Source organism: Quercus suber, unplaced genomic scaffold (genome assembly GCF_002906115.3).
Source record: "Quercus suber isolate HL8 unplaced genomic scaffold, Cork oak 2.0 scaffold_649, whole genome shotgun sequence".
Taxonomy (NCBI): domain Eukaryota; kingdom Viridiplantae; phylum Streptophyta; class Magnoliopsida; order Fagales; family Fagaceae; genus Quercus; species Quercus suber.
Genome location: NW_027070090.1, coordinates 313,272 through 324,004, shown reverse-complemented (window position 1 = coordinate 324,004; position 10,733 = coordinate 313,272). Strand labels below are relative to the sequence as shown.

The window sequence follows — 10,733 nt, the reverse complement described above, 5'->3', positions numbered from 1 at the left end:
GCAATAAATGAAGAGAATTGTTGTTAGTTAGGAAAAATGTCAATTAAAATGCAATAAAGATTTTGTCTTTATCAAAATGGATAAAGAAATTGATCTTATTTTTTCTTTCACAAAGAAATGATTATAATGAGACCAAACCAAAAAAAAAACACAAAACAAAAGGCAATCAATCAATCATGCAATATTGATTGTTCATGAGAAATGAGACTGTAATGAGAGAGATTTGGGAGACCCCACGTGTGAAATCAACACAAATCAAATCATTCATGAGAATCACATTCGAGTAGTGCATATACAGTAGTTAGCAAATAGTGGCACTGTGGAAATTAAGAGAAGCATGAAGGGCAAAAAGACCGAACCCGTCATATTCTGTGTACTATCACCTTTATTAGCTCTCCAACCTTCAAAAACTTTAGAATTTTGTTTTCTCTATGTGTCTTTAAAGTCTTCCACTTTCAAAGAGTTTTGACCGTTGCTTTTCTTTCTCAACGTCTCTCTCTCTCTCTCTGATCAAGCTCCGTTTTATTCTCGCTTGCCATACCCAGGTTTGCTTCTCCATTCTCATCCATTCTAAAAGCTTTATTTTTCCCATTTCTTGAAAAAAAAATTAATTGGAAAAATTTGCAAATGTACTTTTTGTTTTCCCTCTTAAATTTCTTTGTTGTAAGAACCATGAAGTGAAGCTTTTTATTAATCTCAAATGTTCATTAATACTTGAACTGGACATTCTGTGTTTAAGTTTTCTTGGAAAGGTTTCTTTTTGTGAGTTCTTTTACTTTTTTATTTTTCTAAGAGGCTATTATTGTTAGAGAATGTTTAATTTTGAAATGGGTTTTTACTCTTTTTTTTTTTTTTTTTTATATATATATAATTTAAATGGCTCAAATTTTCACCTTTTCGGAATTAAGAAATATAAAATATTAATATTTTTTTAAAAATGGAATTATCTAGCTATATTTTTTTTAAAAAAAATTGACTAATCATAATTTCATCGAAAATCTGTTGTCTGCATGTTAAGATTGAAATTTTGATACCACAAGATTTTGATGAATATTTTTCTAATTTTTTAAATGGGTGTCTACTTTTTTTGTTCATCTAACTTAAACTACTCATATTCCCTGTTTCTTTTTCTTTTTCTTTTTTTAATTTACATTTTCTGGTCATTGTTGTTTGAATATCACTGGCTAGCTTTTGAAGTAGCATCCCAAAACAACTTAAAAAAAAAAAAAAAATAATAATAATAAAATTAATATTTAAAAAAAAAAAAAAAACCTCTTGAAGTAGTATCTAGTCATAAAAATATCTCATTTTTAAATTGGTTTTTTTCTTTCATCATCATACTTTTCTTGATTTTCAAAGATAATTTTCACTGAGAAATTTGATTGGGTTTTATTTATTTATTTTTCCCTAGTGGCCTTTTATTGTAATTAATTTTTTTTTTTTTCCAGCTCTGGTTTAGGAAGTTGTAGTTGGAGGTTCACCATGTGAACTCTGCTAATCAGTTTTCTTTTCTCCTTTTGTTTTCCCAATTCTTTTCTCTCTACTTTAAGCCTTTTTTTTCTTCTTCGGCTGTGTGTCTTTTTATGATTTGCAACTGGTTGTCATCATACTACCAATATTGACCATGTATTACTTTTTCTCAATTTCTTCTTTCTTTTGGAAGTATTCTTCTTTTCTCAATCATTTTACTTCTTTTTTATACAATAATGTTTGGGTTTTTTCTTTACAATATGCCTTTTCATCCTGTTTAATATATAATGTGCCTGTAATTTTAATCTTTTTAAGCATTTTTCTGTTCTCCCATCAGTTTTATTCTTTCAAATCAAACCAAAATTTAATAAACATAAAGCATATACATTGTTAAACAAATGTATTCGCAAATTAAGGCTCTTTTGCAAATGGCTTATGGGTCAAAAGTTGCGTGCTTTCTTTAATTTTTTTTTTAATAAACAAATGTTATCATTGATATAACTTATTAATGACTTAAAGCTTGAGTTTTTGGGTTTGTGGAGAAGTTATACAGAAGTTTGAAAAGAATCTCCATTTCCTACTTCAGTTGTGCAACTTTAAAATGTTCTCTCCCCATCTCTATGACCTGATAATTAAGAAAAGCACCCAAGGTTTTAATTCTTTTGCATATAAAAATTTAATTTCTTAGCTTATTTGAGCTTCATTCTCAAGATATTTTTTCCCTGTTCTGATTCTGTTTCTTGCTCTCTACATTTTTGAAGTTATTAAACTTTGTTTGCATTAAAACAGCTGGGAAATCCTTATGAATCTGGTGAGAAATACAGAAGGATACCACTGTGATCTGCATTTTGATTCAGGCCTAAAGAATTCCTAGAGTGAAAGTGAAAGGGAAAGCAAAAGTGAGAGATGGGATGTTCCACATCAAAGCTGGATGATGAAGAAGCAGTTCAGCTTTGTAAAGATCGAAAGAGATTCATCAAACAGGCTGTTGAGCACAGAAGCCGATTTGCCTCTGGACACTTAGCCTATATCCAGTCCTTAAAAAGAGTTTCAGCTGCTCTTCGTGATTATATCGAAGGAGATGAGCCTCGTGAGTTCTTATTAGATTCATTCATAACCCCACCTTTCACACCTATAAAGAAAACTAGTCCTGGTTTCATCACAATTTCATCCAAGTCCTTCTCCGGAACACCAATTCAGTCTCGGCCTAATTCACGTTTGAAAGTAAATTACTTAAGGTCAGGTGGGGAGCCAGCTGTGTTGGTTGAGGAGAGACCTCAATCACCAGAGACTGTCAGAGTTGAAACTTATTCTCCAATGCACCATTATGGGATTGATGGATTTTTTGCATCACAATCCTCACCAATGAATCCTTCAATCTTCTCTTATTCCCCTAACAATAGACCCAATATTCCTCCAGCTTCACCTCAAACATCCCAATGGGATTTTTTTTGGAATCCATTTTCATCATTGGACTACTATGGCTACCCTACACGTAATAGTCTCGACCAGACAGTCATGGATGATGACATTAGAGGCCTAAGGCAGGTCCGAGAAGAAGAAGGGATTCCAGATTTAGAAGAGGAAACTGAGCAAGAAGAATCTTATAATAAGGTAAATGTGACAGAAGAAAGAGCTAAAGTTGATCTAAATTGCACTAGAGAAGAGGTTATTGTTGAAGATATTGATGAGGATGATGATGATGATGAGGATGAGGAGGAAGCAACAGATAGTGAAGATGAAACTGACCATGATGTGCAAGGCTTACAATCACATCGCACAAGCATAGATGTAGGAAAAGCTCGAGCGGCAAGACAGGTTAGAACTAGTAATCAAGAAACGGCAGTAGATAATCAAGAAGCCAAGGAAGAAACGCCGGGTTTTACTGTTTATGTTAACCGCAGGCCAACAAGTATGGCAGAAGTTGTTAAGGATCTTGAAACTCAATTCAATATAATTTGTGATTCAGCCACTGCCGTTTCAGCAATATTAGAGGCTAGCAGAGCTCAGTATTCGTCAACTTCCAATGAACACTCAGGTTTGATATTGTTGCATGCCTTTCCGTTTATGCATATCTTCTTCTTCTTCTTTTTTCAATCAAATGCTTGAACAAGTCTACAGTATTAAGTTGAGGGATCTATGAAACCAGAAAACGATGGCTTTTCACACCCTCTAGAATGATTACCTACAGATTCTTTATAATGGAAATGAAAGTTCAGATGTGGTTGCCAGAATGAAATTTTAACAAAATACATCTTTGATTTAGGCCAATTCAAATGGCTCTTCCTTGATAGGAGGCACTAGTGTTTCTGAAAAATATAAATTTGACAGTTTGCTCAAGATCGTTAGATAGGGATGTGATTAAGGCAATATTTTAAAGGTAATTATTTTAAACTTGGATTAAATTATTTCTTCTTTGAAGGTGCTTCCTAGCTAGGACCCCATTGTCAAGCAATTAGGATGTTTGCATAATCATGCCATTGATTTATAGTATGGTGGCTCACACTGGTGTTAACTTCAATTGATTGGAATCAAGACAATGTGGCATTGCATTCTCTTATAATGGTAAACAGAGAAAATTACATGTGTCAGTTAATAACTTCTAGACCTTTTGTAAATGTCATCTCATTCTACTAATTCTAATGACATTTGTGCGTGTCAAAATTCACTTGGGATAGGTGTATTCTTTTAAATCTATGCTTTATGTTGGTCCTCCTGTATATCTGTTTAAATTTCCAGGATATCAATTTATTGTATTTTTGTTTTGCAGCGATGAAAATGTTGAATCCGGTAGCTTTGTTTCGATCAGCTTCATCTCGCTCTTCCTCCTCAAGAATTTTAGCTAATTCTTCGGGCTCTAAAGATGAAGGTTATGAAAGCAATAGTGACTTCTCTGATGAAAACTCCATGTTTTCAGGTAGTCACCAATCAACATTGGACAGATTATATGCATGGGAAAAGAAACTCTATGATGAAGTCCGGGTATATATCTAAACTTCCACCACATATTTTAACAGTTCCTAAAATAATTTAGTATGCTTCTTTGACTAAACAGAAGAGACATCAAAATGGAATAAAAAGCTAACTTCAACAAAACTTAATTTCAACTTGTAAAAATTGCTTTTTATATGCAACCAGTGAGCAATGGCTATTTAACAATTAACAGTTCCTAACATAATTTCAGTATGCTTTTCTGACTCCATTTATCGAAAGAGACGTCAAACAACAACAACAACAAAGCCTTAGTTCCAAAATTTGGGGTCAGCTATGGATTCTCGACCTAGTTTACAAAGCTCCCCACTTTTGTGAGGCCTGTGAGAGATGATGGTAGGCAGCCTTAACCCTAATTGTTTTTGGAGAGGTTGATTTTCAGACTTGAACCCGAGACTTGTCCCTTTTGGTGGAAGGCACTTGCAAGAAGAGACATCAAAATATAATAAAAATCTAACTTCAACAAAAAATAAAATTACTTTAAATATATGATACATTCAGTAAACAAATGATAATTGCCTCCTTTAGAAATTTCTACAACTGTGAATATGCCTGAAATTATTGAATGGAAAGCATGATTAAACACATTTTCATTGTTCAACAAAATATAATAAAAATCTAACTTCAACAAAACTGTATTTCAATGTATAAGATTACTTTAAATATATAATACATTCAGTAAACAAATGATAATTGCCTCCTTTAGAAATTTCTACAACTATGAATATGCCTGAAATTATTGAATGGAAAGCATGATTAAACTACTTTTCATTGGTTTTTAGTAAATTCAAGTGATATCCCAATGGTAGTGACACCCCTTGTTGTGCCTGATGTCTATGGTTTGAACTCCCCTCCCCCCTCTATCTTTCTATCCTGAAAAAAAAAAAAATTGTTAACAGGAATCCAAAGAAGTAGTCGTTTTGTAATTCATAAATGAGACTAATCTTTCTCCATCTTGAGAAAAAAAATATTAAATCAAGTAACCTTCTTGGTAATTTGGAAAAGGGATGAAAACTCTAACTAATGAGAAGAATAAGTGGGTCATTTTTACTTGAATAGCATGCAAGTGCAACAAGCCAACAAGAAGAAAGCAGATGCCAAACTTGACCCGTAGAAATACATTCAAAATTCCTCTTCTATTTATGAATATTTTCTAACTTTTTGTAGATTGCAGATATCACTTGCTTGTTTTTTAAAAATTAATTCATTAGTGAAACCTGTTGAACTTATAGCAATATTTTCATTAAAATATTCTCTCTGTTTTTATCTTTTTGAAGAAACATTGGCAAGTAAAAACTATAAGCTCATCAGGTTAATAATTATGTTCTTTGACTTCGAGTAATAATGGGAAACTGATCTTTTTGTTTGTTACCTTTGCAAACAGTCTGGAGAAAAGGTTCGAATTGCATATGAGAAGAAATGTAACCAACTTAGGAACCAAGATGTGAAAGGAGATGACCCCTCTGCAGTTGATAAAACAAGGGTAGCCATTAGAGATCTGCATACCCAGATAAAGGTTTCGATACACTCAGTTGAAGCTGTTTCTAAGCGGATTGAAACTTTGAGGGATGAAGAATTGCAGCCTCAACTTTTGAATTGGTACAAGGGTATGTCAGTGTCACTCACCATCACATTATAATTTTTGTGTAACATATGAAATCACTCCTCCTATGCTAAGAACTGTTAAGGATCTTTGGCAGTTCCACTAATTGTTCCCTTGTGTTTCTTTTCCTGAAATTTTTTTTTATCATGAATGGAGCCATCAGAGAAAATGCCATCCACTATTACATCTATTGGTGATAAATAAAACTACTTTCATTTTATGAAGTTCTAAACCTAAATTCATATATAATCAGTCTGTGATGGCTCCCATTTTCTATCGAATGCCCTTACACGTTTGGTAATGTGTGAAATCAAATGACAAGAAAAATAAAGTGATGCCTTCAACATCCATTGGGCTTCCACATTCTGCATGCCATTTACTTTGAATATACGATCCTTGTTTGTGACACCCTGTGTATATTTAGAAATGCAACATGTATTCTGCTCACATATGATACAATGTATAGCCATGATTATCTGTGAAGAGCTACAAAATTTTCAACTCTTCAATTTTTTATGAATATTTTGCTGGCTCTCTGACACATTCTTCTTTCTTACCCATGTTGAAATTTGTTTTTTATTTGCTTCCCCCAGCTGAATTCATACTTGAATCTCAATTGTGCTATTTTAACCCCTTGCTTGCAATTGGATACAATGACATTTAATAAACTCCTTCCAGTCCTTTCAGTTTGCAACTAGGACGTATTTAATATAAACTATGAATCCAACATGTTTATATTTTCATATTGACATTTCCAACGTAAAAATTGTCCCATTTAGCTCAAATTTAGGAATATTACTGGAGAGGAATTTTTCATTTTTAATTGTATTTTTTGCTGACTGAGGCAGCTAATGATGAACTGCAGGTTAGCGAGTATGTGGAAAGTAATGGCAGAGTGTCATCAATCACAGAAGCGGACATTAGATGAAGCCAAGCTGTTACTAGCTGGTACACCTTCAAAAAAACACTCTTCCATGTCAGAAACAGCAGAGCCACAGCGCCTTGCCCGTTCAGCTATCAATCTTGAGTCAGAACTCAGAAATTGGCGAGACTGTTTTGAACAATGGATCACTTCTCAACGATCCTATGTACATGCACTAACTGGCTGGCTCCTCAGGTGTGTCCGGTCCGATCCTAACACCTCAAGAGCACCAATCTCTCCTCGTCGATCCAGTGTATGCCTTCCAATATTTGGACCATGCATCCAATGGTCAAAGCTCCTTGATAACATCCATGAAACAAAAGTGCTAGATGGACTAGATTTTTTTGCAGCAGGGATGGGTCTCTCTATGCTCAACAGTTAAGAGAAGATTCTCATCGTACACCAATTGGATCAAAGAGATTCGGAGCTGGGTTTTCTGAGGATTCTGGGGGAACATGGAAATGGTGGAGGTTGGTCAAGTAGATGAGGTAATGAATGCAGAGAAAATGGCTGAAGTTGCAATAAAGGTACTTTGTGCTGGAATGTCAGTTGCTATGAGCTCACTGACAGAATTTGCTTCTTGTTCTGCTGAAGAGTATGCTGAACTTGTTCAGCAATGGGAGAAAAAAAACAAGTTGCCGCACAGTTCGAGCGGCGTTGAAATGTAATTTATGGTTTTTTTTTTTTTTTCCCTGTTCTTTTAGGTCTGACCAATATCAATCAAGTTTTTACTTGTATAGAGTAATTGGCATCCCCCATGTCTCTAATTTATTTTAGTCCTTGTAGTTTCTTGGCGAACAAGGTAAAGAGGAAATAGATAATCTAAAACTAGAAGACAGTATTTAGGATTGGGAAGAGTTGTAAAATGTAAATTCCAGAAAATTTTATTCTTTTACCATCCTTTTTTTTTCCAACTAATCAAAAGGGACTGATTAATAATTATCATCCTCCTTCTTGTCAATTATCATACTTTGACCCGGTTTGGATAGCACTATTTTTCACTCAAAGTAAAGTTGCGTTTTTAGTTTTTTTTTTTTTTTTAGCAGCCGGATTTATTGACTTTTGGGAGAAAAAAAATACTGTGTGTGCACTGTTCATATATTGTTCATGCAATATTTAATATTAAAGGTGAGTCCCACAATACTATTCACACATTTAAAAATTATTTTGCTACAGTATTTTCAGCAACAATCAGTTTTTAGCAACTTTCAGCAATAATAAGTGCTATCCAAAAGTACCTTTCTCTAAATGTCAATGTATATTATATGGCCTGGTTGGGTTGATTGGTTTTGATACACTGCAAGGATGCCATTTTATTGATGGCTTCACATTGATCATTGATCAATGGCAAAAGCCAATGATTTTTTAAATTTAGTATCCCGAATCCACGAACCAAATTGACAAAGGCAAACATAGACACACAAAGTTATCATCACCAATGTGAAACTGTACTCTTCAGTCTTCTCTCAAGTTATTGTCATTAATCATTATTCACTTCATCCGTACTTCAAAACACCAATAATCACACACAAGAATAGCAACAACAAAAGTTAAGAACTTTTTAGAGATATAGCCCACTAAAATTTGATTTCGTGAAATACATGGTAAGCAGTCAATTCCTCAAACCTTGTTTTCGAGGAAACAAAACCAAACAAAAAGGATAAAAAAAAAAAAGTTATATCAGAGAAACCCAATTCAGAGCAAAAGAAAAAGAGTTTTACCTGTCATGAAAGGTCGAGTAGTACAAGAAAAAAGCTCCCTTTTTTTCCCTGGGTATGGACTGTGGATTTATGGGTTTCCCAAAATGACAATTGGGTCAGTCTCTCTCTCTAGGCTCGGTTTGGAGCAGGAAACAATGGTCTGGGTTGGGCTGGTTTTTTATTTATGAACTGTCTGTTTGATTCATTCAGGAAAAAATAAAATAAAAAAATTTATTGTTGTTAATGTGTAAGTGGGCAATGTTGCATTGGACACTACATGAGACCAACAAAATTTTTAAAACACGTGTTGTGTTCATGCAATCTCCAATTCACAATCTCCAATGCACACGAGCACTAAACTTAAGCCAAACTTTGAGTAAATTAACTTTATTGATATTTTCTTCTTATTGCAGAAGTTTGGGATTTAACCTTCATCTTTATGCCAAAAGTTTTTTATTTATAAACTATATGTTTGGTTCATTCAGGAAAAAAAAGAAAAAAAAGAAAAGAATTTTACTGTTGTTAATGTGTAAGTGGGTAATGTTGCATTGGACATGACAGGAGACCAACAAGAATTTTTAAGACACGTGTTGTTTTAATGCAATCTCCAATTCACAATCTCCAATGCATACAAGTACTAGACTTAAGCCAAACTTAGAGTAAATTAACTTATATTGATATTCTCTTGTTATGCCAAAAATTTGGGATTTAACCTTCATCTTTATAGAGGGATTGATGTCCAACAAAATTTATTTTCATAAAAAAATATAAGATTTAGCAGGCATTAAGTCTCAATCACCAACAATAATAATTGAAAACAAAACATTTAGGGCTATTTGGTATATGTTTTCTTGGTGTTTTGAGAAATTATTCTTAAAAAAAATTCTAAGTGTATTTTCACCCTAAATTTTTTTTAACACTTATTTTCTATTTATATTTTTGTTTAAAAATAACTGCAATAACACAAAATAAAAATAAAAAAACACACACAATCACGACCTACAACAAAGCACTACATAAAGCCCATCAAGATTTTGTTGTGACCCACCACAACCAATTCTCCTAGCCACCATGACCCGGGGCAGGGGAGAGATTACAAAAATGCAACCCAAAATTGGAAACTATTTTTAAAATGGGGTGCCAAACAATTTCTTAGAATTTAGTAACATTTTTCAAAAAACTTTAAAGTTAAATGACCATCCACCTATGTTGAAGGTTTCAAGATTATACTTTTTGGTATATGGGTGCAACGTGAATTCAGGAACTTTAAAACTTAAAATTAAACCTACCTCCCATATAAACATAATAATAAATAAAACCTACCTCACCAAAATTGGTTGTGTTGGTTCTAAATTTAGACATTTGGTTAAATGCTATGTTTAAAAATATTGGTTGAATTATTAATTAAGTTCTTTGATCATTGGCTAAAGTTCAATTTGATGCCTCAACTTAACAACTGATAATAGTGAATTGATTAAACATTAAGAAACTAAATTGACAAAATTAATAATCAAGGGAACAAAATAAAATTCGTTGTGTAATTAGAGAAAAATTAATATTTTAACCAAAATTGATAAACTAACTTGCATTAATTATCTAATAAACGTAATAAAGAGTGCATTTGTCAAGAATCAAAATGGTGTTAGAATATAATATTTAGTAACTTCAATATGGTGTAAACGTGTATACTATTACACATAAATATGGCATAAAGTAGTTATATATCTATATACACACACTATAAATGTACATAACGAAATTTATTACATTTGTATTAACATATATAATATTGGGTGAGTCTTCTACATTATGCACAGAAGTATTGAATAAGATTGAGACTGACATTCGACTATTTTAAGACCTGTGTTGGTTGTGTTTATTAAACACTACATGTTAATATCAAATTTAAATATTAATTAAAAGACATGGATTGATGAGTCTTCCTTTGAAACAATCTAACACAACTTGACTTGTATTCTTGTTTAGTAACATGACCATTGAATGGAAAGTACCATTTAAGATTGTGATTGACCAGAGGGCATCTATT

General features: G+C 32.9%; 1 protein-coding gene across 1 annotated transcript; it reads left to right on the top strand.

Annotated features, from left to right (window-relative positions):
* The first annotated feature begins 396 nt into the window (after positions 1-396).
* On the top strand, positions 397-7,872 carry LOC112033171 (protein ALTERED PHOSPHATE STARVATION RESPONSE 1). Its single transcript, XM_065765739.1, is given in 7 exon segments — positions 397-545; positions 2,260-3,508; positions 4,241-4,452; positions 5,846-6,078; positions 6,939-7,345; positions 7,348-7,424; positions 7,427-7,872. Coding segments are annotated over 6 exon segments (2,289 nt in total). The 5' UTR covers positions 397-545; positions 2,260-2,376; the 3' UTR covers positions 7,655-7,872.
* Positions 7,873-10,733: the final 2,861 nt, after the last annotated feature.